The sequence below is a fragment of the Salvia hispanica genome, chromosome 3 (genome assembly GCF_023119035.1).
Source record: "Salvia hispanica cultivar TCC Black 2014 chromosome 3, UniMelb_Shisp_WGS_1.0, whole genome shotgun sequence".
NCBI lineage: Eukaryota > Viridiplantae > Streptophyta > Magnoliopsida > Lamiales > Lamiaceae > Salvia > Salvia hispanica.
In genome coordinates, this window is record NC_062967.1 from 55,378,110 (window position 1) to 55,404,373 (window position 26,264).

The window sequence follows — 26,264 nt, forward strand, 5'->3', positions numbered from 1 at the left end:
AATATGAACATAAAATATACTCCCTCCGTCCCATTGAAGATGACCCACTTTCCTTTTTGGTTTGTCCCAACCAAGATGACCAATTACTTAAAATGGAAACATTTTTATCTCTACTTTATTCCCTCTCTCTTACTTTACTCTCTCCTCTTAACACACAAAATATAACTGCATAAAATCCGGTGCCGCCCTAGGAAGGGGTCATCTTCTTTGGGACGGAGGGAGTATTTGATATATAAATTGGAAGAAAAAAAAAGATAATTCTTTTGCGAGGCTACTCCTCTCACGAGGCCCTACCCGGGGCGAATCCACTTGAGGACAAAGGGTACCAAAAACAAATAGTGCATGTCATTTAACATTTATCGTGGGTTCGAATCTCGGCCAGTGCATGATTTTGTATCATTTAACATTTACCTTCTTATTTTCAGTTTTTTAAAGCATTTATGGATTCTAAATCATTTGTCATTTATAAATCAGTTATCTCTCCACTAATTATTATACATTTATGGAGTACATCTATTTGTTTAGCTCATCAGCGTCTAATATATTTCATTCTTATATATTATATTTTTATTTTTTTTCTAGTACAATTCATTTTTTTTTTCATTTCTCATTTTCTTATGAATTAATTTAATTATCGTCTAATACATTTAATTTCTTATCATTTGAGTTAGTAGCATTTAAAATTTTAATCTTATTATTTTTTTTAGAACAATAGAAGTGCTTTCAATTCCTAACACATTTAACTTTATCCAAGAAAAATTATTTTAAATAATGAAAGTGTTCACACTCATTGGATACTCAATTGGAGAAAAGGATGTCAAGTTCGAGGGGATTGCAACTGAGATGCAGACAAGAATCGGCCACGAAAACAACAACATTGGTTTGCCATTTGTACATGTTGATAATCACCCGTGTTATAAATTATAACATAGTTTGTTAATCAGTTTTTGCAAATACTACTATCTCTATCCACCAAAAATAGACTAGTTTTACTATTTCAGAGACCAATTTCTAAATATAGAAAGTTATAAACATTAAAATACTATTCCCTCCGTTCCATAGTAATATGGTCATTTTTTGCCATTTTGGTACGTTCCATAGTAATAGAGTCATTTCCTTTCTTAGTAAAAGTCAACACATTTTTCCACACCTACTTTACTCTCTTTTACTTTATTCTCTTTTCATCTCTCTACTTTTTTCATTTTCCACTTTATTCTCCCTTTACTTAACTCACCTAACACAGTTTTTCTTAATCTTCGTGCCGAAAAGAAACGCCTCCGTTACTATGGAATGGAGGGAGTACTAATAATGTGGATCCCACAATCCACCAACACTACTTCTCACTTATTTTTTCACAATCTCTCTTACTTTACCAATTGCACATTAAACTTGTATCATACGCAACTATGTTTATTTTTGGACGACGGAACTAGTAATATTGATTTCTGCTCTTAGATACGTTCTCTCTTTTGCAATAAGATGGATGTTTTGGCAAATAATATTGCATGTTTTTCTTGGAAAGTCATTGTATTCATAATTTGGCATGAGGAGAATATGAAAATTACTTAAAATTTGGCATGTAAAATTTTGTAGGCAATGATAAACATAATATATTTAGAGAATCTTAAAATCCTAATAATATCATAATTCATAATCATACCATCCAAGATTCGGTAAAAAGGTATGCTGATCACAACAATGATTTTTAATCAACATTCAGATATCCATTTTTAGCAGTGGGCATGGCATGTTTTCCTGCAAAGGAAATATGTATATTTTTCCCATAAAAATAAATAATTTGCATGTCCATGGTTAGAATTAATTGATAATTAATCATATCCAGCCTCTGCCCCATGCCAATATTGGAAACCAAAAATATGAGGCATCCATCCTGTCAAACTAGCTACTTTTAGCAAATTCAGAAGATTATTAAAAATCCTAGGTACCTTCTTCATCACCATATCCTACAATCAGCAGAAGAAGTTTGAGGAACTCCTCCTTTCCACTCCCCACTACCATAACTTACACTTGAAAGGGCATTGCTGCACGAGACAGTCCTCCTCGATGGCGAATCCACTGGGTACATCGACTGGAAGATGGATGAGAACGCCAAGTCCCCGTGGTCTACCGAGTCCCTTGTGCTCTCCGTTGTGAACGATGAGTCGTCGGAGCTCGTGAACACGGACCAGTCGCTCGACGTAGCATCCGAGAACTCCATGTAGTTACTCAGACTCGACGCCCTGCTTCTGATTTCTCTTATCAGCACCCCATTTGCCTCCCTTCCAACGAGGTTGTTTGGTTGGCCCTTCGACAGGCCATTGCAAGCCGCCTGATGCTGGCTGGACTTGCCACTTCTAGCAGGGCGCGGATTCGATCTGCAGAAAAATGTGGTATCGTATCTGTTTCTTTATCACAATCTCAGAAATCATCGTTCTTTTCAATGCTTACCTCATGTAGAACAGAATATATGCTCCTTCAGACATGACATGACTCAGTTCGACTGGTTGAACCTACGTATAGAGAGACAACAATTGTGACAAAGGGTGGTGAAGACGAACAGATGTTGAGTGAATGAGGGTTGATTTCTACCTCAGTGTCGTCAACCCTGAACCAGTTACCCTGCAGATCTTTCACGTACGAGATGTAGTGACCAGAGAACGATGCGTTGGATGTGTCCAGGTGGACAACGACAGCATAGAGCATGTAGAGTGGGGGAATGTCATCCGTGCCGGTCATGAATGGAATCATATCCAGCATTTCAGGAAAAGTTATGCACTTATTTATCTTGCCATAGTTCCCTTCCTATATTTTTTGAAAAAATCAAGTTTAGAACAACATACAACGAATAAATTTAGTGCATGCACACCAGCACAATGGTCATAAACAATACCTGAAATCTCTTCAATACTATAGTGAGGATATTTGGAGCCTCTTTTATGTGTAGTTGCTTCTGAGCGTGAACGTACGTAGCACACCTTTTATTCAATTATAGGAACAATAACACGTAAGATGCATCATTATAAAATTTGTATATTCAAAAAATGTGATGATGAAATAAGTATACCTTGCACATCTATACATATTGTCCCCATCAAGATCTTCTGAGCTGGTATACTGCGTTAGTGCATCCTCCAACGACTTGACCCAACCAAATATCTCCAGCGTAAGATCCATCATATTCTCGTACCTCTCAGATTCATGTTGACATCTCAAACATTTTACCTATTTTGTAAGGGATGCTAAGTTATCGAACGGGAAAGGGGCATCTAGAGAAATAAATTTCTGGTAGTATGTAAGCGAGACCAAGCACCTTTGATCTGAGACTTCCACCAAATGTATGTTGTATGAAAGTTGTATCCTGCAGCCTGGGATCAACAGCCTTTTCCCCACCAAAACCCTCGAGACATATTGTTTGCATCGAGGCCACGAGAAACCTGAGTATGCACAGCATTGACAAGTTGGCTTTAAAGGAAATGCACAAGTTTTTCTTTCACAGCGAAAGTTGTTTAACTGAAATACCTATAGCAGTTAGGATATACGAGAATTTTAGTTAAATGATAAAAGACCTTAAAAATTCATGAGCGTCTTCCTGACTTCCATCACCAATCTGGGCATTAAGACTTCTAATATACATAAGAATATTTACGGGCGATAGAGGACCCCCATTTTGTCTCAGCATCATTACGAGCCGCTCAAGCTCACAGGTGAGACACCAATCTTTGGCACATCCTGACATGCGGAAAGGACATCAACAGATTATTACGAAAGAGTCTCATTTAGCAACTTCATGATACAGAAAATACATACCTGCTCTGGAATGTGTTTGATGAAGAAGGTAAATGATAAGTGGCTTTGTGAATGTTAGACACTGCAATACAGCATTCGCATAACAGCTGCAGAAGAATAAAGATGACCATCAGTTTGTAGCACTCGCTTTCACATATTAGTATTTTCCAAGTGTTCATTTTGTAGGAGAGCGCAAAACATATATTTTACCTATTCCCACAATTTAGAAGCCCTCTAGGACTCACGTTGAACGTTTCATACTGAAAGCACTTCACAAATTCTTCATAGGGGAAAATCATCTGGAAATTAAGAGAATCCCGACATGAAAAAATTGATTGTCAACGTCTATATATGATACATCTTTCATTAATAAAGGCAGCTGGGATCAAACAGAATCGATCCCATATCGAACCTTAGTGAACAGTTGCCTTATAATTCTAGCAAAAAACTTTTATGTGAACTCACGTTAACTTTTCTTTTCTTAATTGTGCTATCTTCTAATTGTTGATGATTGTCAACTTTTGCTGACTTCTTCATACCCTTTGTCCTCGTCAAGTCCATGTTTGCTACTCGGTTACTTTCCTGCAAGGGGAAGTTGTCCTTTGTAGTGGTAGCTCCTGCGTCAAAAACACCATGGTAAAGGGAAGAGCAAATGGTGCCTGTGACGAGAATAGTATATCAACCTACCTGACTCCCTTGCAGTTTGAGTTTTTGGTTCTGCATCTGAAGACAGTTGTTCTTTCGATACAGTCATTCTTGATTTTTGATATTTAAGCTGCTCGATTCCGTTAGAATGTGAAACTACTTTAGATTTGCAACTCCTTTTCATTGTAGTCCTTTCAGAAGAGCAATTCAAGCCTTTGGTCTCATCAGTGCAGGGGATCTTTCTCTGAGATGGGTATTTATCTTGTCTCAAGGTCATTTGAGCTTGAGTCTCATGAGTCTTTGTGCCACTAATTGCCACGGTTGACGAGTTCACTATCCCACCATCTAATGCATTTCCACATTCTATTTCTACCCTATCAGCTCCATCCTTGGGTGCACGAGGACTGTTAGCATGACATTCTGAGAGGGAAAAGTTACCTTCTCTCAGCTGCAACAAACAGTAATCGAACTTTTCAGATAATAAGTGTTCCAACATATTGCATCTGATTTCCAGTCTATATGTACACAAAGATATACACACACACAAGTATCAGAAAAGACGGAGTAAAGCTTCTTACATAAGGATCTTCTGATGGCTGAGAAAAAATAGGGAGAGTGAAACTACTGCCACAGACTTCACCGCCGCCTACTGTTTTCGAGGAGTCTATCTGGCCAGTAAGAAATGCGCCAATTACTTCAGATCGTTGATTAATGATAGATTTCTCAGATACACTTAGTCCCATGCCTGACGTAGTTGGAGGAGCCAGTGCAGTTAGAGGATGCAACACAAAGTCCTTTGAAGAGGCACCATTAATGCTAGGAAGCGGGACTTTGTATTGGGAGGCACATTGTTCGGTAGTTTCACCACACAACACCCTCGCACGAGATACTTCCTCCGCACCACACTTAAGGGATGATCTAAGACAGTCTTTTCCCAATTGCTGGCACTCAAGCTTGTGAACATTCCTCCAATGATCGATCTGACACCTTCCGGAACTGCAGAGACATTTGAGTTAGTAACGGCATAGTGATAATCCAGCTGACTATTGATGTAAAATAGAAAAGTGTCCCTGAGTCTCCCGGAAGCTTTTGAATTTTTTTGATGAATAAGTTAATATTATAAGCAAAATTGTTGAAAACTTCTAGTAGTATTCATGAATTCATGTTGCAGTCAAGAAATTGCATACCAATACCAAACAGACTTGCATTGTGAGCAACGGGTCCCAGCTGGGCCGAAGCATCTTGCACATTGATGAATCACACTGTTTGGCATATGTACTGCAGGCATAATACTACCAACAGCCATATGGTCGACTTGCAGAGCTTCCTCAGCTGCTCCACTAGCAATCAAACTTATCATCTCCTTTCTTCTGGATGTCTCACTACATTTTCCTAGTATGAAATAGGTAAGCAGGGGAAGGAGAACAAAGACGAGAAACAAAGCCGGTATATCAGTTTCCCTTGGCTCAAGCATGTCCTATCAATCATACTCATGTCCAGTGTAACTGCAACAAATGGTGTTCTTCAAACAACGAAATTCCTTAGCTACAACTCAGTCCCTTTAAAGATCAGGTTGATTACCCACGATATGTAGCACGAATAACCATCTGTTAAGCTTCAATGTAGGAACTCCTTCAAAAAAAAAGGTTAACTCATGAATGAATAACGAAACAGGAAAAAAATCCAAAACATAAGCTAAACAAACTGCATCTTAGATTTGCAATTTTGAAAGCAAGATTCTTTATTTTCATTATGTAGACGACCAATCAACATGGTCAAAAAATTCACTCCATCATAATACATAAAAGATGTAAAATGAATAAAATTACACGTAAGCAAAAATGTTGCATAATAGCACTAAAAACCAAGTGTTTAGATAAAAAGTTTTCTCAGAGGATTCATCGTAATCATTCAGAAACATGGAAAGGTAGCACATTCCTAAGTAATGATGTGTCACGAAGCCATTCCGTTGCAAGACAAAGCAGCAGTTTATATGTACTTATTGCATACAATACATTGTTTCCCCATCATGGTATTAAAAAGCTCGAGCCGCAAAGATAAGGTTACGTCCCAAAAGGAACCATCATTATCCAATAAATTTACGATTCAGAAACTAGTGTTGCCACCATGTATAGAGAAAAACAAGACATGCATCATCATTTATGGACCTCTGTGGATCTTGAAAGACAGAATGCATCAAATAAATCCTTCTAGAGGTACGACAAGGGGTGCGACGAGATTCCCCAGATTATCGAAGCAGATAAAGAAAAATCACACAAAAATGATTAATATGACAACTAGATATCTGCCTCCAAAGCATGCCTTACACGTGTCTCTCCAGATGCACACGTAGATAAAGTTACTATTTTAGTTCATTCGTAGGAACACATAATGGGTAGAAGTAACTCATTTCCACTGCATTTGTTGATACTTTTGTTTTGGCTTTTGGAGTATTTCATACCATATTCATCTAATACTCATTTTGTTATAAATAGAAAGATCAGTGTACAGAAAACATGAAGAGTTCATGAAGATTTTTAGCATTTTTGCCTAGGCTTCAAAAGTAAGTGAGGACGGAAGACGTATCTCCATATGGCTAGAACGAACAAACAACAGTGTAGCCTTTTCTAATTTCTACAACAGTAACTTGTTCGAAAAATGTTATTAAGAAAAGCGTGTGATAAGATATTACTTCAGGCTCATTTTGGTAAGTGGATCGATCATCTAATGCATCTTCCTTAGCTGCACACATTTTATTTTACCAGAGCCAATACTTCATTAATGACTTAAGAAAGTTTGTACTTCTATTAAAATAAATTCTATATTCCAATGACAAAATGTCGATGATTCAAACATAAGAGGTTGGTCAAGAAATAAGTTCAGGGTCACATTTGACTGTAGAAAAGCAAATAACAGCTAGAGTTTGCAAAACAAAAAAAGAAGCAATTATAATCTGCCATAGAAATCTAAATGAGAAGACAAGAGTTTCAGGTGAACAAAAAATAAAAACAAAAAAACGAAGTTGCATAACAAAACAATTATTCCAGTGTGAACAACCATGTAAGAGGAAATAAACAAACAATAGAAACTCATCAACTTCAAAATGCTAAACTGAATTACCACATTAAACCTTAAACAGAGAATTCAGAGATATTCTCTTTCATGGGAAGCTCCTAGCAACGAATTAAACCCAAGAAATGTATTTCCTCTTAAAGGTTCAATTTTTTTCCCACATAACGCCATTAAAGTTTCAATCTTGGGGCAGATTTCATGAAAACAAAGAAAACCCACATTACAATAGAATTCAATTTAAAGATTTAGTCACATAAAATGTAAATGCAGGCACATAAATGTAAGAATGAATACAGAAAAGAAAGTTAACCTAGCTTTGGAAAAATGAGAGGTGAAGAAACGATACCATTTCTTCGGTTCTCAATTTGTAGGAAAAGAATAAAATATCAGAGTTAAATGAGTCTTTCTTTCATAGCAGCAAACCAGTTTCTCACTTGAGCCTTGTTCAGTTGTTCTTTCTTTGTTAAATTTTTAAGGCAGGGAAATGATTCCATGTGCATCCTCACAGTGCACCCGAGCCCTTTCATGGGCTCGAAAGTTGCGAAGGTGGGTCCAGCTTCGGTACTCACGAAATCGCATAAATACCTTTTTACAATTGCAGAAAAATAACATTAATTCCTCAATAGTCAATACTCTACTTTTGTTTAATTATAATACTCCTCCGTCCCCCAAATTTTGTCACCATTTGATCCGATACGAGTTTTAAAAAAGAGTGAACTATAAAAATGGTGTCTGGACTATGGGTTTATCTCGCCCATAGTCCCTAGACTTTAAAAATATCGTCAGTAGTTCCTGGACTAAGGATTTATCTCGAAATTGGTCCTTTTGGCTTTTTTCCCTTTGATATTATTTTGGGGGGTTTCGGCAACTTAGTCTTTTTACACTTTTAACATTTTAAATCTGATATTATTTTAGTTATGTACTAACTTTGATATTATTTCAAATTTATCATCCTTCACTTTGTTTCTTTATTTCAATATTAGATTTAATTTTACAAAATTTTAAATTTTAATTTTTAAATATCAATAAATTTTTTTAATTATAAAAATTATTAAATAGCAAAAATTAATAGTTATAATCAATATTTGATAGTGTATAGTACTATGTAATCAATAAGGTATGACAACGCCTTAGTTTTAATCAATTTAATACTCCATCTGTCTCACGTTACTTGAGTCATTTCTTTTTTGCACTCGTTTTGGAAAAATAATAATAAATAGTTAAAATGGAGAGAAAAAAAGTAAGAGAGAGAATAATGTAGAGAAGAGTATTAACTATATTAATTTTTTTTTACTTTATTTTCTCTTCACTTTAATTATTTATTATTATTTTTTCAAAATGAGTGCAAAAAAAAAGTGACTCAAGTAACGTGGGACGGAGGGAGTAGCTTTAATCATAAATAGATTATATAACACAATTTATTCTGAAATAAATATGCATCTAATGTAAGACTAATATAATTTTCGTTTATTAATTTGAAAACAATCAAAATTTACTAGAAAATTTCAACAAAAATACTCCTATATAAAATTTTAAGTAGGATCAAAATTTTAGTCAACTCATATTTAATCACAAGCAATTATAACAACCGAACGAGGCTAAATAGAATAACTGTTACTTTTCCATCATGATTAATATTATTTTTCTGTACTTCTTCAATTCAATTGAATATTATATTAAATAACAAAAATTAATAGTTTTAATCAATATTTATAGTGTCCATAAATTAATAGTTTTCATTAAAAAAATTTATTGATATTTAAAAATCTAAATATTAAATTTAATTTTATAAAATTAAATCTAATATTGAAATAAAAAAAAAACAAATTCAGTGAAGGATAACAAAATGGAAGAAGAATGATAAATTTGAAATAATATCAAAGTTAGTACATAACTAAAATAATATCAGATTTAAAATGTTAAAAGTGTAAAAAGACCAAATTGCCCAAACCTCCCAAAATAATATCAAAGGGTATTTTCGTACCAAAAAAAGCCAAAAGGACCAATTTCGAGATAAACCCTTAGTCCAGGGATTACTGACGATATTTTTAAAGTCCAGGGACTACGGGCGAGATAAACCCATAGTCCAGGGACCATTTTTGTAGTTCACTCTTTAAAAAATATAATAGAAAGTGGGTTGAAAAAGTTAGTGGCATGTGGATCCTACTTTTATATATTAGTTTTAAAATAAAATATGAGTGAGAATGGGTTAGTGGAATGTAGCTACTAAAAATGGTAAAATTGAAAGGTGACAAATTTTTAGGGACAAACGTAAAAAGAAATACTCCCTCCGTCCCAAGGAAGATGACCCCTTTCTTGGATGGCACGGGATTTTATGCAGTTATATTTTGTGTGGTAAGAGGAGAGAGTAAAGTAAGAGAGAGAATAAAGTAGAGATAAAAATGTTTCCATTTTAAGTAATGGGTCATCTTGATTGGGACAAACTAAAAAGGAAAGTGGGTCATCTTCAATGGGACGGAGGGAGTAGATGACAAATTTTCAGGGAACGGATGGAGTATTACATTTATAATCATATGTTATTTTAAGTAATATTACCCATCACTTTTTCTCATTTTCGTATACATTCTCCTTTTTTTTTCTCATTTATTCTACCATATTGTTAATGAAGACAGTAGTAAATTTACTTACCAACTAGATATGGAAAGATAAATATCTTTGGACTTGTTTACTCAAATTTATCCATAGACTTTAAATCCAGCCTTTATATCAATTAGGACTTCATTTTTCAGTTATCAGATAACAATAGTTTCAATTTCATGATTAAAATCTCAGATCATTATGCATGCAAAATGAATTTAAAAAATTTTATGCCTAAAATTCATAAATTATACTACTACTTCCGTCTACTAAAAATAGACATAGTTGTGTTAGACGTGAGTTTTAATGTGCAATTGGTAAAGTAAGAGAGAGTGGAAAAAATAAGATAGAAATATTGTTAGTGGATTGTGGGATCCATATTATTAATATAATAAATGTTTAAAACTTTCCATATTTGAAAATTGATCTAATTTTGGTGGACGGCCAAAATAGTAACTTATTTATTTTTTGTGCAAAATTATTATTCTATGGTAGGAGTGGGTAGGTACGGTATACCTTACCGAAATCACGATACTGTATACTTTACCGTAAATTTGGTAGTCGAAAAAAATCATACTTTTACCTTACCAAAATTTTTGATATACCGAACTTCGGTATACCTTATTCTCAGTATGGCGAAATTCCATACCAATACTGTACCTCATTTTCGGTATACCGCAGCGAAGTCCGGTATACCGAAAATTCGGTATTTTCGGCATTTTTTTGGTACGATAAGACCGGTATTTCGGATTCCGGTATATTTCCCCAACCCTACTATTGGGACCTTAGGTAAAAACATTGATGTTTGATGTAGGAATTTTGATTAAGTTCATTATGATTTGTTTAAGTCGTATTGATATTTTAATATATGTTACTCCATTTATTCCTCATTAATTGTCCACTTTGTTTCAGCACGGGTTTTAAGAAAGGTAAAGGAAAGCTAGAATTTAGCCTTTGAATCAAAGCCCCCTTTTCGTTCAACTGCTTAACGCAGTCTTGCAGCATCAGTTTCAGTTCTTCTTCCCTCTTATTCGTGCTGGAAACATTTGGATCGAAAAATTGAAGTTTCAACATCAAACGTGTACTTTATTAAACACTTCGGCTACAAACTAATACGTGAAAATACTCATTTGTTATGCCACGCACGTATGCGTATTTGTTTAAATGTTACTATAACCTTAGTCTATCAAGAAACAAAATTTATAAATATGTATGTATGTAAAGTACGTACATGAATAGTACTCCATATAATCCAATTTACACATGCACACTTTACAAACATTCACACTTAACAACACATGCATACACATTTATATTAATTATTTAATATATATAAAAGAAATTTATAATTATATAGAATATATATTTATCTATAAAAAAAATTATAATAAATCGAAACTATCTATTTATTCAACTGTAATGATTGATTGTAACACTAAATATATCCTCTGTGACACACATTTAATATGTCTATAATAAAAATGACAATATAATATATAATGCATATTTTTCGGTTACGGATGTCACAGTTATTGTCCATAAATAGAATTTTAGTAAATAAAGTTATTATTATTAATGGTTAATAGTCTCATTTAATGTTCAAATAATTTTGCACTCCTATCCGTTCTATTCAATTATAGTTACTTTTTCAATTCTTTTATTTGATTTTTATGTTTCTGTTTTTATAATCATTCATTATTTAGTTTATTAATAATTTATAATATTACATATTCTTATTTTTATTTGTTTTACAATTTTTTTTATATATTGTAGTAGTAAATTATTTATATATTCTCATTTTATTTTACTATTTTATTTTTATTTTGATTTATCGGATGGATCTTATTGGTGACTTACCTAGGAATATTTCAACTTAGGGGATTGAAGTTACGATAATTTTTAAATATAATCAAAATTTAATTATATAATGAATTCATATTTTCTAAAAAATATAGATATTTCATCATTAATATTAATGAAAATAACGAAAATTTAGTATATTTTTTGCACTCTAAAATTATTACCATTTGTAATTAAGTAAAAATAGATCGTTTTGTATGTAAGTACTAAAGTTAAGCAAATATGATCACATATCGTTTAGAATATATATTTTTAAAATAACTATAAATAAATTACTATTATAAATCAATTTTACAGATATAAAAATAAGTTTATTATTATAATTATTAATTCTTAATGGGAGAATGAATAATAAATTATATTTTAATTCATTTATTTAAATAAATTCATTGTACCCATATTTAGTGCATATTTAGTGGAGTGTATAACTCAAGCAGGGATGTTAATCAGGCTAACTCGTTCGGGTTCGGGCTAACCCACTCGGGTTGCCGAGCTATTTGGATGCGGGCTATTCGGAAATTTTTCGGGTCATAAATTTTCAACCCTAACCGTACCCCCCCAAATTTCGAGCTAACCCATTAGGCTATTCGGGCCTAAAAACTTTGAAAAATAATTTCTTGTAATCAAATTTTCCTCATTAAAATGATTTTAAATTTTTTATTTTTTTTTCTTCTTAGTGATATAATCATATAAAATCTTCAAATTTTTCATAGTTTTTCTCAATAATAGTTGGAAAGAAGTCTTTCATCTCAATCAACTATAGTCTAAACAAAGTTAAATCAAAGTTAAATCAATTAATTTCAATTAAAGCTTGTGTAAGTCTCATTATTTTGGCATTGTTCATAATTAATTTTTTAAAAATTAAAAATCATATCTTACGTGAATCACTATTAAAATGATAAATATATTGAGATTTTGATGGGTTAATTTTTAATTTTGTATTGATTAGCATTGGTGATAGTAAGACAATAGTGACACATGATAAGACAGTGGAATAATGAGTTGAGGTGGAACTTGAAAGTTGATAGTATGAGATTGAGTGGATATGTGTAGAATATAGATTGAAAAAGACGTTATTGTGCCACGTGAAATTCAAAAATACAAAAAATTCCTAAAACTCAATATTTTTTAATTAAAAGTTGCAACCCGTCGGGTCAACCCGCAACCTGTTCGGGCCAACCCGTTTGACCCATCAGCCCATTCGGGCCAACCTGTTTAGCCCATTCTGTATTCGGGTTATAAAATTATAGCCCTAACCGACTCATTTTACCGGGCTATTCGGGCCGGCCCACGAGTTTCGGGTTGAATTGACATCTCTAAAATCAAGTAACTAAAACGTCTATTTTAATAAATTTATTAAATAGACACTAAATTTATTCGACTTAGAAAATTTAATTAATTAATGTTATTTTTTTGTAATAATTTGTTTAAATCTTATTGATATTTTAATTTTTGTTATTTATTTTCTGAATTGTAAATTTAAAAAAATATGAAAAATGGTGAAATAAAGTACTAACTAAAAATGAGATTATCTTATTGCAAGTATTGTGTTTGAATTAAAAGTACTGATATTATAGTTGAAAATGAGACTGATTTTCAGGATATTACTGTGGATATCCTATTTGGGCACTAAGATATAAGGGAATAATTGGTGTTGAACAGTATACAAGTCAAACATTGTCTTATATCGAGAACATGCCCAGGTGTGGGTCCAAACATATGTTTTCTACTTTTTATTATTGTTGAAATAATTGCTTGATCACGTTTTTTATTTCCTAATATAAATTCACCATACATATTGCAGTATTGATGCGGTTATGGATCCTAGTATAACATGTGGTCTATCTCATAATTTTATTACTATTTCAAAAAAAATAATTCATGTCACATTTTTGGGACCATCATTGGGTAATGAACCTTAGATGAGCAATAATAATTATTAATGATGGGATCTAAAAGATATTGAAATAAGTAGAAGAAATAGCATTAGTGTCTGATGAATGAATGACAGAAACATGCAATAATAGGGAGCATATTATGAATAAGGAGCATTATTAATAACCAAAGTAAAAGACATGGACATGTCCTAATAAATTTATTTTTGGTCTTCAATTAATTTTATTCGTTATCATATTCTATTGGTAGCAAATGAGTTATAACTTATTTTGATAGTTGAGTTATGAAAACTAGTCTTCTCCAACAAACTCATTCTTGTACAAGTAGCCATACTAAGTAAGTGCATAAATAGAATATTTTTATATAACATTAATTTATATTGTGAGGATGTAAAATTTAATTAGTTGAACATTAGTGGATCTACGAAAGGCCAGGTACCAATTTTCTTCGTTCGTACCTAGCTAGGTAGCCAAGTGATGTACTTCCCTTATTCAAATAATTTCCACTTTAGGAAAATTATTTTATTTTAAGTTATTAATTCTAGTACTAAATAAAAATGTTTAGCTCATGACCAAATCTTGCCGTTTTGATGGGACCATTTTGACCTTGGAGAAATCTTATATTCAAAATTATTGCCATTATATTCTCCTCAACAAATATATACTTCAATAAGAATCTATTAAGATTTTTTTTGGGTATTAGAATACGTAATCTACTCCTTTTACTAGACAATTTTAGTTCTTAGTCATCATCATTTTGCTTTATCCAATTATTCTACTCGTGCCCATCCTTTTCTTTCTCAAATACTTCCACAATTATAATGAGTGAACTGAAAAGCAACCCGTATAATATATAAAGAAGCCAATTTACTCTTTTAGTTTATTTGGAATTCAAATTTAGAACATTATATCATAATTTATCATCGAATTATGTATTTAATGAGTGAACTGAAAGCAACCCACCAAGAGCATCTCCAACAATATTGCAAAACCTAAACTGCAGTAGGAAAATCTCTCCAACAGTACTGCAAAACCAATCCCATTATTGATTTTTGAAGAAAAAATACCTATATATAGGTTTGCACTAAAAGTATACCAAAACACTTTTCATAGTTTGAGTTATTGCATTCAAGTCCAAATCAATTCATATTTATCAAAATAGAAGAAGTAAAGGATAGAAGAAGAGAAGGAAGAGAAATTAAAATACAGAGAAAAAAAAACTTACAGAGCATAAAGCGGCGTGGAGAAGATAATACTGTGAATTAACCTAATCTAATCTTATTAATATTTGATTTAGTTATTAAATAGTGGGCTGGCCCATATTAATATTATATTATTCAATATATTGGAAAAAAGTATTTTATTATTTATAATCTAACGGTACATATAACAAAAATAGTTAACATTAGTAATTAAAACAATGCATAATATAGAAATTCTAAAATAGAGAAACATAAGCAGTAAGCCAAATACATAAAATAAAAATAGAAGACTGATAATTAAAATTGCAACAACTAATAAAACCATAATCTAATAATAATCCGGTAAATTAGAATCAGATCCTCCAATATTGTTGAGCAAAGAAGAGTAGGTTCCAGCCACATAGTCATTTGGTTGATCTTGAACTTCAAAATGCACTAGTTGACCATTTGTTGGAACAATATGCAAATTTCGAACATTGAGTTTTAGTTATTTTATCGTAGTATGTTTTATGTACTTGTGGTATTTTTAAATGAATTTTAATTTGAGTTTTAGTTATTTTATGAGTACGTTGTAACTTTTTTATAGTATTTTTATTGTATTTAAAATTTATAAATTTTGTAATTTATTATTTAATGAATACTAGATTTCATATTTAGTTGTATTAATTAATAAATCTTATATTATATTATTTAATTAATTTAAGATATTAACAAAGTGTCATGGGGTTAGTGTGTAATTTAGATAAAACATACAGGTATGATTGAAAAGTATAAAAAGTTGGTCGGAACAAAATCAATATTTAATGTGAGATTTTCACTAAAATAGATTTGAGTTTAGTAAAATGGTTGGAGATGGTCTAATACTACATTTTGCAGTTTACGAATAATAGCGCTTAATTCAAGATCAAGGGTTTCATCATCAACTTTTAGTGTACAACAGTTTTAAGTTATTAGAGGTGTCCCATTCTTTTGTGGTGTCTTAAATAAAAAGAAAAGAAGATTGTCTGTTTTTTTTTTAATAAAAAACACTCATTTTGGGCGGTGGATTTAGGCATACTCTTAATCCGTAAATAGATTCAAAATATATCATCCTTAAACATGATTCAAATCCAAAGTGACATCAATCCAAAACCATACAAAGAACTAATAAACTGGAAGGAGCCCTACAAGTTGGGTACTCCATTCCTTCAATAAAAGATTGTCTCTCTCTATTTTTTCAAATTATCCTACTAAAGCCGTCATACTTTCATTTCTAGAAAATATTCTCTCACATTAACAAAAAGTTATATAGTTTTGATATTGTGTTTATAATCAAATCCCATGTTAACGATCATTTATATGATAACCGTGGATTTGAATATGCTAAGAATAATAGTGAAACGGACTAAAAAGAATAAAGAAATAGATGTTGAAACACTTGACTCGAGTGGTATTTGTCTTGTAAGGGTACTCGGTCCAAGTGCAAATGCAAGGCTAATGCACTGTTCCCTCTCCAAGAAATCACAGTTATACTATGTAGCCCATGACCCACTGTTGTATCACATTCTATAACATTTTAGAAGTTAAGTCCATGACGCATTATTGTATCACATTCGATAAATTTTAGCATTACTTTCTAATTTATACAAATAAACACGGACCTGTGTTTGGTTTGAGTCATTCTAACTAGGGCCAGGAAAAAAATCGAAATACCGGACTTGTCATATCGAAAAAAATAATAAAAATATTAAATTTTTGGTATACCGTGATTTTCGGTACGGTGTGATACCTAACCGAAAGATTTCAGGTAAGGTAACAGTATGAATTTTCATATACCGTGACATGCCGAAATTCGGGATATACAGTAAAATATAAATATAATTATATATAAAATATAAAATATAATTATATATAAAAGATACTATTTAATAGTATTTTTTTGTATTATAAAATATAAATAATATTGTTTAAACCAAATATTCTTGCAAGTCATGTATAACGTAAGAAGAGCAAGATATACCGAATTTTGGTACAGTATACCGAAAATGAGGTACAGTATTGGTATGAAAATTTGTCATGCTGAAAATAAGGTATATCGAAGTTCGGTACGCCGAAAATTTTGGTTTTAAAGTTATGATTTTTTGCATACCGAATTTTCGGTAAAACATACGGTATGATGGTTTCGGTAAGGTATACTGAACCTACCCACCCGTAATTCTGACCACAGGGCATATCAAGGGTATTCAATACAATAAAACATACTCCCTCCGACCCACAAGAATATGCATTCTTTATCTTTTAGTTCATCCCACAAAGAATATGCACTTTTTAATTTTAGAAAGTCTTTTCTCTCTAGTGAGGTGGAGCTCATTATCCACTAATAATACTTCACTACAAAAAAGGTGCTCTTTGCTACCAAAGGTGGTGCTCACAAATTACGAAATATTTTCTAGCACATTTGCGAGCATAAATGGAAAAAATGACCATTTTTTGAAATATTGAATGGTATTTCGAGCACTGCTACGTGCTAGAAAAATTGTGAGCAACTGATGCTAACAAATTTACCAACTAGTCAAATTTCCTTCCGTTTGCGAGCGGGAGTAACCTGCACACAATAGCCGATAATGGCCGAGACATATCCAGCCATGCTCGCACATGGGGGCCGACACATATATGGTGGCCGAGCCATGCTTGCCTATGGTGCCGAGCCATGCCCGCACATGGTGGCCGAGAGCCGGGTAGGTGTCGTTACAAGTTTGGTATCAGAGCTCAGGTTTAGCCGTTCCTAGGTACATGGTTTATATGGAAATATGTTCGTCCTACAAGGACTATATGGATCTCGCCCTGTACGGGCTATATGTTGCCCATTAAATGGGCTATATGGAAACATGATGTTTGTCCTATGAGGACTATATGGATTTCGCCCTATACTGGTTATATGTTGCCCACTATGCAGGCGGCCGTGTTGGGCGGGGGGCGACGTGTGCCGATTGGCGCCCGGTGCACCCGTGCCTCTTCGGCAGGCCGTGCTCGGCAGCTTGGTGCTGGCAGTCGGGTCTGGGCGCGGGGGACGGCGATTGGCGCGCACAGTCTTGTTTCTCCTCGGCGCCCCGCTCTTGGAGGTTTGGTGCGGGAAGCTGGGCTAAGGCGCGGGGCGACAGGTGGGCTGAGGCACGGGGCAGCGGGTGCTTGTTGGCGCCCCCATGCCTGGATGGGCTGGTGGTGCTAGGCGGTTGGGTGCATGCGGTCAGGTTGTAGGCGGGGGCGACCGGCGGGAGTCCATAATTTCTTTGTTACAAGTCCTTTTTGACCACTTCAACTGGCATCAGAATTCATTTTAGATGGGAAACAGTAGGGTATGGTCAAAATCCCGGTGAGGAACACTGGAAAACTGTTAATACTATTCTTAAGTACTTTAGACGGACTAAAGAATACTTCTTAGTCTATGGTGGACAGACAGTAAATGTGCGAGCACAAGTAGAGGTGCTAGCAAAATCTTTAGTTCTTTCTTCGTCCTAATCTTTATCCATTCCCAAATTATCGTTCTTCACATTTTCGCTGCATTAATTTGTCTAACTTAATCATTTCTCCTAATTCCCTTGATTCCTCCCAATTCTCATTCAATACCCCTCTTCGCCGCCAGCCTCCAGCCACCGATCAATTCTCTCCGCCGCCAACCACCAGCCAGTCGCTCTCTCTAAAATTCAGGAACAACAGTTTCAGTGAAGATCGCTAGAAAGTAAGATCGCAAAAAATTCAACAGCTATGTCTTCCTCTTCTTTTTTTTGAAATTCTATCTGTTCGATTGCATCAGAATTGAGCAATGTATGCTATATTTTAGCTCATCTACCAATGCATGCTATTGTTTTAATAATCGGACTGATTTGGATAGTTAGGGACAATGGTGTCAATTTTACTGTTTCAATTTCGTGGAGAGCTAAATCAGGTGTTATTGAGTCACTTTTGCTTTGTAATTATATTTCTGCACACCTCTACTATTGTGTTGCTGCTTTGTGTGTTGACCAGCTACACCTTAAAATTCAAGTTGGCAATGAGAGTGATAGACATTAGGCTCTTATTTGATCATATATTGTGAAAGAGGATCTTGACTTCTATGTTCTTTTTTGTTCTTATATATATGACATTTTATGTTTGAAGTCTTGTGTTGTTCATGACAAACATGTCAACAGAGACATAATAACCTCTCTTATACATAAAAAGGTACTCCTACTAACAAACCTCTCTTATGCTTTGAGTTTTTTACTTTGAATTTATTGCAATGTTTAAGATGTATTGATAAATTTTTTTGTTATGTGTTTATAGTTTTGAACTTATTTGCAATCTTGTAGAATTATTTGAGAAGCATAGAAGAACTGACCCCTGGTCTTGCATAAGCTGGAGCTTTGGTCAAGATTCTATTTGCATAGTCTACGACAGAATAATTTAGTTGATAAAGATTGAAGCATTTGATAGGTTGGTGAGAATTTTGGTGTGTATTTGTGCAATCATTTTTATCAGTTTCTCAATGCCTCTTTCCTGCTTTGCGAATCCCAACTGAAACTAAATAATGCTATTACATATTTTGCCTGCGTGGGATATTCTGTCTCGGTTTATCAAATTCATTTCCAATGAGTAGTGTTTTGAGTCGTATCCTCTTTTTCCATGGTCTTTTTCACTAGCTATCATAAGTAATCATATATTCCATCATCACTCAACTGGCTGTAGCATGAGAAATTCAAACTTCATCTACATGTTTGCAGTACTTGATGCCAACCGGTGTATTTCATAGTTAGGAAGGGGAAGTGGGGCAACAAGTGTTGTAACAAGAAGAATAATAAGTAACAGAAATTTTGATATTTTTGTTTAGCTATTTTTACTCTTAGACTAATGTTGTTTATGGTTATCTCCTCGTGGCATCTTGTTTAATCAGCTGCCTTAAACTTGCTCCTCTTGGTTACATTGCTTGTATTGCATATATCAAATGATTTGAGAACAAGTATTTGCCTTTGGAAGTATTCAGCTAGAATAATTAGACTTGTACGATTGTTGGTGTTTGGAATATGTTGAAGTTAAGAAAAGTCAGAACTTAAATGTATTGCCAAAAGAGGGGTACTGATTTTGAGGTTTAACTCTGCCTGATTTTGCTTAAATTGAAGTTAGAAGATGACTCTCTTTCATAGCTACTGTCTGAAGAAGTTGATAGGAATAACTAAACACACTCCAACTGTTAACTTGCATCCCTGATATGATACTTAGTTTTATGAGATTGTGTTTGTTTATATATAGATCAAAGGATATTTTCAATGTGGACTAGAAAAGCATATTTATTTCTCGACCTTGTAATTGTTTGTTCAGTTTGAGTCCCTCTATTTAGAAACTTATTGTGATGCCTGTTTGATCAAATGCATAGATGTTACTTCAGTAAGTTTCTGGCTTATATAGACAGGATGGCTCCCAACATGAATACGCATTCCTAACATAAAGGTGATAGTATGTCTTATGGTGAAGAATGGTGTTCTTGTAGGGTGGGAGAGGTACAAGCAATGCAAGAGCAAGTCACTATCAAGGTGTGCGAGGACTTGGAGAAGCAAAATGAGGCTTCGCCCATCGAGTTGGAGAGGCAAAATGCAGCATCTCGCGCTGAGTTAGTGAGGCAAAATGCGGAGTTGAGCGCATATTTTGAGAAAAAGTGAGAGGTTGTTAGAAAAGATTATGAACCTTGGTGAACAAGTTAACGAAATGAGAAAAAGTGTAAAACAATATTATTACTTTTATGTAATTTTTGAGTTTTTATTATTTTTTATTTTATTGCATTACAATTTTATTTAATGTATTATCCACATAATAATTTGTAAAAATAATAATATTAAAAATTATAATAAAATACTGATTTGCGAGCACAAAAGTGCTAGCAAAAGAGGTGAAACTCCAAGCAAGGCAAAATTTCTAGCACAATGGAGGTACACGCAAAACTTTTAGCACAATGGAGGTACTCGCAAACTTTCTAGCACAATGGAGGTACTCGCAAATTTGCGAGCACAACATAGCAAGGTCCTGACTTCGCCTTCTTGTGCTCGCAAAATCCCACGCAACTTTGCGACGAGCGTTATAGCTAGCACACAAGTGCTCGAAGTGTGCTAGCAAATTGAACTGTTGTGAGCACGTTTGAAAGCTTTTTGCTAGCACGAGAGTGCTAGCAAATGGCCGCATTTATTGTAGTGCTTTAATTATTTTTTTTCTCTTTACATCTTTCTTATTTTACCAATTTTACATTAAAACTCGTGTCAAACCCAAAATGCATATTCTTTGGGGACGAAGGGAGTAATGTTGACTTTTTCAAATACCATGGTATAATTTTTTATTTAAATCCAATGTCCTTGGTCATTCTGAACTACTTCTATCGTTGCTAAATGTGCTTTTTGCAAAGTAGATATTGAGCTTTTCTCACTTCATAACTAACATAAAACCTCCCACTTCATTAGTAAAAATGACTTTGAACCAAAAATTCATGCATCAAACCCACACATGTTGCACAAAGAAATACAGTACATTTGCTATGATAAGAAATAAAAGGATCTCTGTCTGAACCTACCTAAAAAAAATACAATGAAAGAATTGCAGTTGATTGAGGCTAGAATTAGTTTGCATATTCACACTCACTTTCCATATTCATAATACAATCATGCCTACATCTGATGGGATCCAAGTTTAGCAGTATCACAGTAAGTCCCGAGCATCCGAGCGCATCATCTCACAGCTCGAAGAATCAACAATCAATGGGTCCGAAGGCAACAAATCATTCATGGAACAAAAGCGCTGCCAAAATGGGTACCAACACAACAAGAGTTGTCATGACTAGATACACTTTTCGAGATCTATGTTCCGAAACCAAGCTCTCAGCCTCCACGTCGAGAACTGAACTTGTGCTTTTGTCAGCCAAACTGGACAACCCCGCCCCACTCTCATCAAGGGAAGAAGAACTCGTGTTCGCCTTTTCCACCTGGATTTAAGGCACATTATAATCACTAGTAACAAAATGGGAACACCTTAACGAAACAAAAGCATAAACTATTTCCTTTTTAATCCATCACTGTGAGACCCATTCTTTACCAACGATACTTTAGTTACTTTTCATTCTCTCTCTCTCTCTTACTTTACCAATTATGCATTATAACTCGTGCCGAACTAAATGTTCAAACTTTTAAGGTCGGAGGGAGTATAAATTAATGAGGATTAGTTTTGATTTCAACTGCAAAAAAAGAGAACTTGCCTCAAAATTTTCTAATGTAGTCTCTGTGGCCTTATCTGGAGAATTCTCTGCATATTCTACATTACCCGAATCAAGCCCCGAAGACAGTGATTCTCGATCATCATAACTTTTTTCGTCTTGCAGGATAAGAGGTGCGATCTTTGCTTGATTCCGTAGTGTTCCTCTCAACAATTTGTTTTCCTTCATCAAGGAGGCTAACTGCATTAGATTACGCGATTCAGATTCAGTGTTTCGTTTATTCATATTCACTATCAGATACAGAAAGACAAGTTAAGGAGGAACAATAACAAGCAAAGAAACACTAGACCTGTTTGTGTATACGTTCCCTCTCTACTGCTAACTGCATAACCATATCCATGATTACACTACTTTTGATGTTGATGTCTTTAGCAATCGATCTTTTCTGAAGAGCAGCTTTGTCCAAAGATGCCTCCATGAATCCCAATTTAGATCGTCGAAAGTCTAGTTCTTTGTTCAGGTCCGAATTCACTTCAGACAAAATGACACGCTGCTCCTCAGAAATCATAGTCTTACTTTCAGCTTCTGTGACCTTTTGTTTCAGCTCATCGATTAATGTTTCCATATCCCAGATAGCAGTATATAACATGTTCTGCTGTTCTTGGCTTGCTTCTGAGGATGCCCTAGCATGCTGCAGTTGGATATCTAAATCCCTTAACTGCTTCTCGAGTAAGCTAATCTTCTTCGTGTTGCTACCATTGCTACCTTTGAGAAAGTCGACCTCTTCTGTCAACTCCAGATTTGAGTCCGTTAATTGCGAAACTTTTTCCTCTGCACTTTCAGCCCTAGTTTCTGCAGCATACATGGTTTCCTTTACAGACTCGATTTCATCGTCCCTTATTTTGAGTTCCTGCTGAATCCTTTCGCTCGAAAGGTTAGCTTCTGCAAGTCGGGATTCAGTTTGCCTCAGCTTTCCCTCGAGCGTTTGAACTCTTTCTCTAAGAGCTGTCACTTCGGCATTATCAGCTGCATGTCGTGCGTTGCTAGAATTTAGCTTTTGAATCAAAGCCCCCTTTTCGTTCAATTGCTTAACGCAGTCTTGCAGCTTCAGTTTCAGTTCTTCTTCCCTTTTGTTCGTGCTGGAAACATTTGGATCAAAAAATTGAAGTTTCAACATCATTTCTTTTGAAATTCCCATCAGCACTTCAGCTCTGTTATCTGCCTCCAAGAAGCTGCCCCAAGCGGCCTCCGCTGCCTCCTCCATCGCGACAGCAACTTGCTCTCTTAAGCATATCTTCGATTTGAAATCTTCTTCGTTTTGTCTGACCTCCATCAGCTTCTTTTCGAGCTCCACCTCTCTCGCAAGAGAGATTTCCAGCATTCTGAGAACACGTCTCTGTTCAACAATCCGCATTTGAGGTTTCCATTCGGCCGTTGCAAGATGAAGTTCTTCCTTGACACCCAAATCCCAGTCATGCTTATCTGTTAAACAACAATTCATTACTCAAAACCGAAAAAACACATCATAAACAAGTCACATTTGGTGAGACTTACATTCGCTTTTGTTGAAAACGAACGATGTCAACTGCAACTTAGCTAATTGAATCTTGATCCGCAGAACACGATCTTGGAATCGTTTTAGTACATTCTCAGAACCGTGCAATTTTCCTGCCACTTCCGCTGAATGTTCGCTAGAAGACATCTTATTAAGGGCGTCAACGGTGAGATCTTGAAGACCAGCCATTACATGGTCAAGCCCTCTCAGTTCAAAATTCAGTATGGCATAAAGCAGATCAAATGTGAAAGCCTTTTCAACGAATTCAGCAGAGATGTTATCATCCCGGAAATTGACATCACCGATATCAACTTCCGCAGCTAAGAGACGCAGTAGAAGATTCTCCAAGTTTGCTAACTTCTCCGAAGAGTATGCTAAGCTCGTATCCACTTCAGACGACACCATCATGGCATTCTGAAACGCCCCGTCATCCTCAGGCGTGTTCGGGAGGCCTTTGTGCAAGAACTTTTGCACGACTGGATCAGCGATATCAGATGTTAAATCCGCCATGCCATTCGTAACCATTCTATAGCTCATTCGAGGCTGCAACGATTATGCAAGAAATGTTACCAATATTCATGTAATTTAAGCATCTGGTGAAGAAACATACACATTGTACCTCTGTTTTTTCAGTTCATCAAACAGAAATAGGGCTATCAATTACCACATCTAATATTTGACATTTGACTTAAATATAGTACAAAATTAACTTCCAAAATTTAAATTAACCGAACAATTGAAACTACAAAGTCTTCAACTGATAAAACGAAATTAGTATCATTTCACATATAACTAAAACTATGCCATTTGAAAAGCTATCGCCAAAGAAGCAACCTATGTTTGTCATGAATCTTAGCTCCCAAATGCAGAAACATATACCAAAATCTATGTCTCATTTTTCATTTATTTCGAACAGATTTCCAAACCCTAGGTATTGAAAATTGCGATAACCAAAATAATTAAATAAATAGCAGTAATAACCAACCCCAAAAACACACACACAGAGAGAGAGAGAGCACAAACATACTAAAACTAGTATAATTTCAACAAAATATGCAGAGCATCATAATTCATAAACACCAAAATCCCTTACAATTACTAAAATTAGAAAAAAAAAATAAAAATCGAAGAGAAGTTAATTCAGTTGTAAAACTTAGCAAATACAAGCTCAAAGTCAACACCTCTCATCAGAAGAGAAGAGAAGAGTAGAGAAGAAATCTTCAGTTTCCGTCCATTTGTTTTTTTAATTATTTCAAGTGAATTACTGAATTTGTGCCTAAAATAAAGAAAATTAAAGTAGATGATGATACCTTTGCCGAAATCAATGAGTGAGTGGGTCTCCTAGAATTCCTCCTTTCGCATTTAATTTAATGATTGTCGAAATTTATCGACAACCGTTGGTAATTGGTATAGAGACTTGAGCGCACGGGCATCTCCGGAGACTCGTGGATCTGCTAACATGCGCCGTGGACCTGACTTGAGCAATTGTTGGTGGAGCACAGTTGCTTCGATATTAGCAGCTGCCAAAATATATTCTTACAGCTGTTGTTAACTTTGGAGTTTTATTACCGCGGGAGGATTCACAACAATTTAAAAACAACACCACATTTATTTATATTGCATGGCTATTTTTCACAATTGATAACATAAAATATTTAGGCTAAAATTTATTCTTCATTACTCCAATTCTATATATATATAATAATTAGCCAATATAAAAGAAATTGTCACTAATCTTTAAAATCTTAAAACACAATCTTAACGATTAAAATAAAGGATGACGTATGTTGTTTTAACTATCTAGTAAACACATATTTTGTGTTTTGATCAAATTAAAGCTATAGTAAACATATACTAGTAAGCGCTCCTTTTGTTTTTGTTTTATGATAGTGGAAGTGTTCTTTAAAAAATTGTGTTAGGTGAGTTAAGTAAATGAATAATAAAGTAAGAAATGAAAAAGGTGGAGAGAATAAAGTAAGATAGAGTAGAGTAAGTAAAAAAAAATGTATTGACTTTTACTAAAAAAAGAAATGACTCTGTTAATATGAAATATATACTAAAATGGCAAATGACTCCATTAATGTGAAATAGAAAGAGTACTATATAATGATTGTCATTGCACACGTGAAGAAATTATGATAATGTGATCGATCAATTTGTTCTAAGTTGTCATTACAATCTTTCAATTTTAATTAGATCAAAAGTAGATTATTTAATACGGAGTATCAAATTTGTACTACATGAGTTCATGATTTTTGTGACTAAATTTTAAGTTTTAGGCAATATTAGATATCAGTCTAAGTTTTTGATTTTAGGGACTAATGCTCAAAACTTAGTTTTCATACCATAAAATTTGAAAAAATGTTTTGACAAGAGACGAAAAAATAATACTTCATGCGTTCTATTATAATTGTGTCATTTTATTATCTCTTTTATGTTATTTA

At 34.1% G+C, this 26,264-nt stretch overlaps 2 protein-coding genes and 1 long non-coding RNA gene across 7 annotated transcripts; 1 reads left to right on the forward strand and 2 right to left on the reverse strand.

The window, feature by feature from the left end:
• Nucleotides 1-1,790: 1,790 nt before the first annotated feature.
• On the reverse strand, nucleotides 1,791-7,955 carry LOC125210639 (ubiquitin carboxyl-terminal hydrolase 15-like). Of its 4 annotated transcripts, XM_048110192.1 has the most exons (15): nucleotides 7,850-7,946; nucleotides 6,013-6,063; nucleotides 5,619-5,936; nucleotides 5,010-5,427; nucleotides 4,474-4,879; nucleotides 4,252-4,403; nucleotides 3,997-4,085; nucleotides 3,808-3,893; nucleotides 3,567-3,729; nucleotides 3,311-3,434; nucleotides 3,065-3,222; nucleotides 2,891-2,975; nucleotides 2,590-2,802; nucleotides 2,449-2,510; nucleotides 1,791-2,375 (listed from the first exon to the last, which is right to left on the reverse strand). In XM_048110192.1, exons 3-15 carry the CDS (start codon nucleotides 5,903-5,905, stop codon nucleotides 1,955-1,957), a joined length of 2,664 nt encoding a protein of 887 aa, XP_047966149.1. In that variant the 5' UTR covers nucleotides 5,906-5,936; nucleotides 6,013-6,063; nucleotides 7,850-7,946; the 3' UTR covers nucleotides 1,791-1,954. The 4 variants fall into 4 exon arrangements, with proteins under 4 accessions (XP_047966149.1, XP_047966144.1, XP_047966145.1 ...); XM_048110187.1 differs by having other exon boundaries at nucleotides 5,619-6,063; nucleotides 7,850-7,955; XM_048110188.1 differs by having other exon boundaries at nucleotides 5,619-6,063; nucleotides 7,814-7,910.
• Nucleotides 7,956-18,476: 10,521 nt separating this feature from the next.
• On the forward strand, nucleotides 18,477-20,833 carry LOC125215742. Its single transcript, XR_007175299.1, has 3 exons — nucleotides 18,477-18,776; nucleotides 19,387-19,510; nucleotides 20,562-20,833. It is a non-coding gene; the product is annotated as an uncharacterized LOC125215742 (long non-coding RNA).
• A 713-nt stretch (nucleotides 20,834-21,546) lies between these two features.
• On the reverse strand, nucleotides 21,547-25,338 carry LOC125215783 (WPP domain-interacting tail-anchored protein 2-like). 2 transcript variants are annotated; one of them, XM_048117326.1, is made up of 5 exons: nucleotides 25,131-25,338; nucleotides 23,820-24,363; nucleotides 22,615-23,747; nucleotides 22,308-22,505; nucleotides 21,547-22,037 (listed from the first exon to the last, which is right to left on the reverse strand). In XM_048117326.1, the coding sequence occupies exons 2-5, from the start codon at nucleotides 24,355-24,357 to the stop codon at nucleotides 21,834-21,836; spliced, it is 2,073 nt and encodes a 690-aa protein (XP_047973283.1). In that variant the 5' UTR covers nucleotides 24,358-24,363; nucleotides 25,131-25,338; the 3' UTR covers nucleotides 21,547-21,833. The 2 variants fall into 2 exon arrangements, with proteins under 2 accessions (XP_047973283.1, XP_047973284.1); XM_048117327.1 differs by lacking the exon at nucleotides 25,131-25,338 and adding an exon at nucleotides 25,002-25,087.
• Between the last annotated feature and the right edge of the window lie 926 nt (nucleotides 25,339-26,264).

Excerpts from the sequence above, each read along its gene's own strand:
- LOC125215783 (XM_048117326.1), bottom strand. The coding sequence starts at position 24,357 with ATGAGCTATAGAATGGTTACGAATGGCATGGCGGATTTAACATCTGAT. Across the intron at positions 23,748-23,819 it reads CGTTTTCAACAAAAGCGAAT|ATAAGCATGACTGGGATTTG; the intron begins GTAAGTCTCACC and ends GTTGTTTAACAG. Across the intron at positions 22,038-22,307 it reads CTACATTAGAAAATTTTGAG|GTGGAAAAGGCGAACACGAG; the intron begins GCAAGTTCTCTT and ends CCTTAAATCCAG.
- LOC125210639 (XM_048110187.1), bottom strand. The coding sequence starts at position 5,905 with ATGCTTGAGCCAAGGGAAACTGATATACCGGCTTTGTTTCTCGTCTTT. Across the intron at positions 4,880-5,009 it reads AGCCATCAGAAGATCCTTAT|CTGAGAGAAGGTAACTTTTC; the intron begins GTAAGAAGCTTT and ends TGTTTGTTGCAG. Across the intron at positions 4,404-4,473 it reads TCAAACTGCAAGGGAGTCAG|GAGCTACCACTACAAAGGAC; the intron begins GTAGGTTGATAT and ends TTTTTGACGCAG.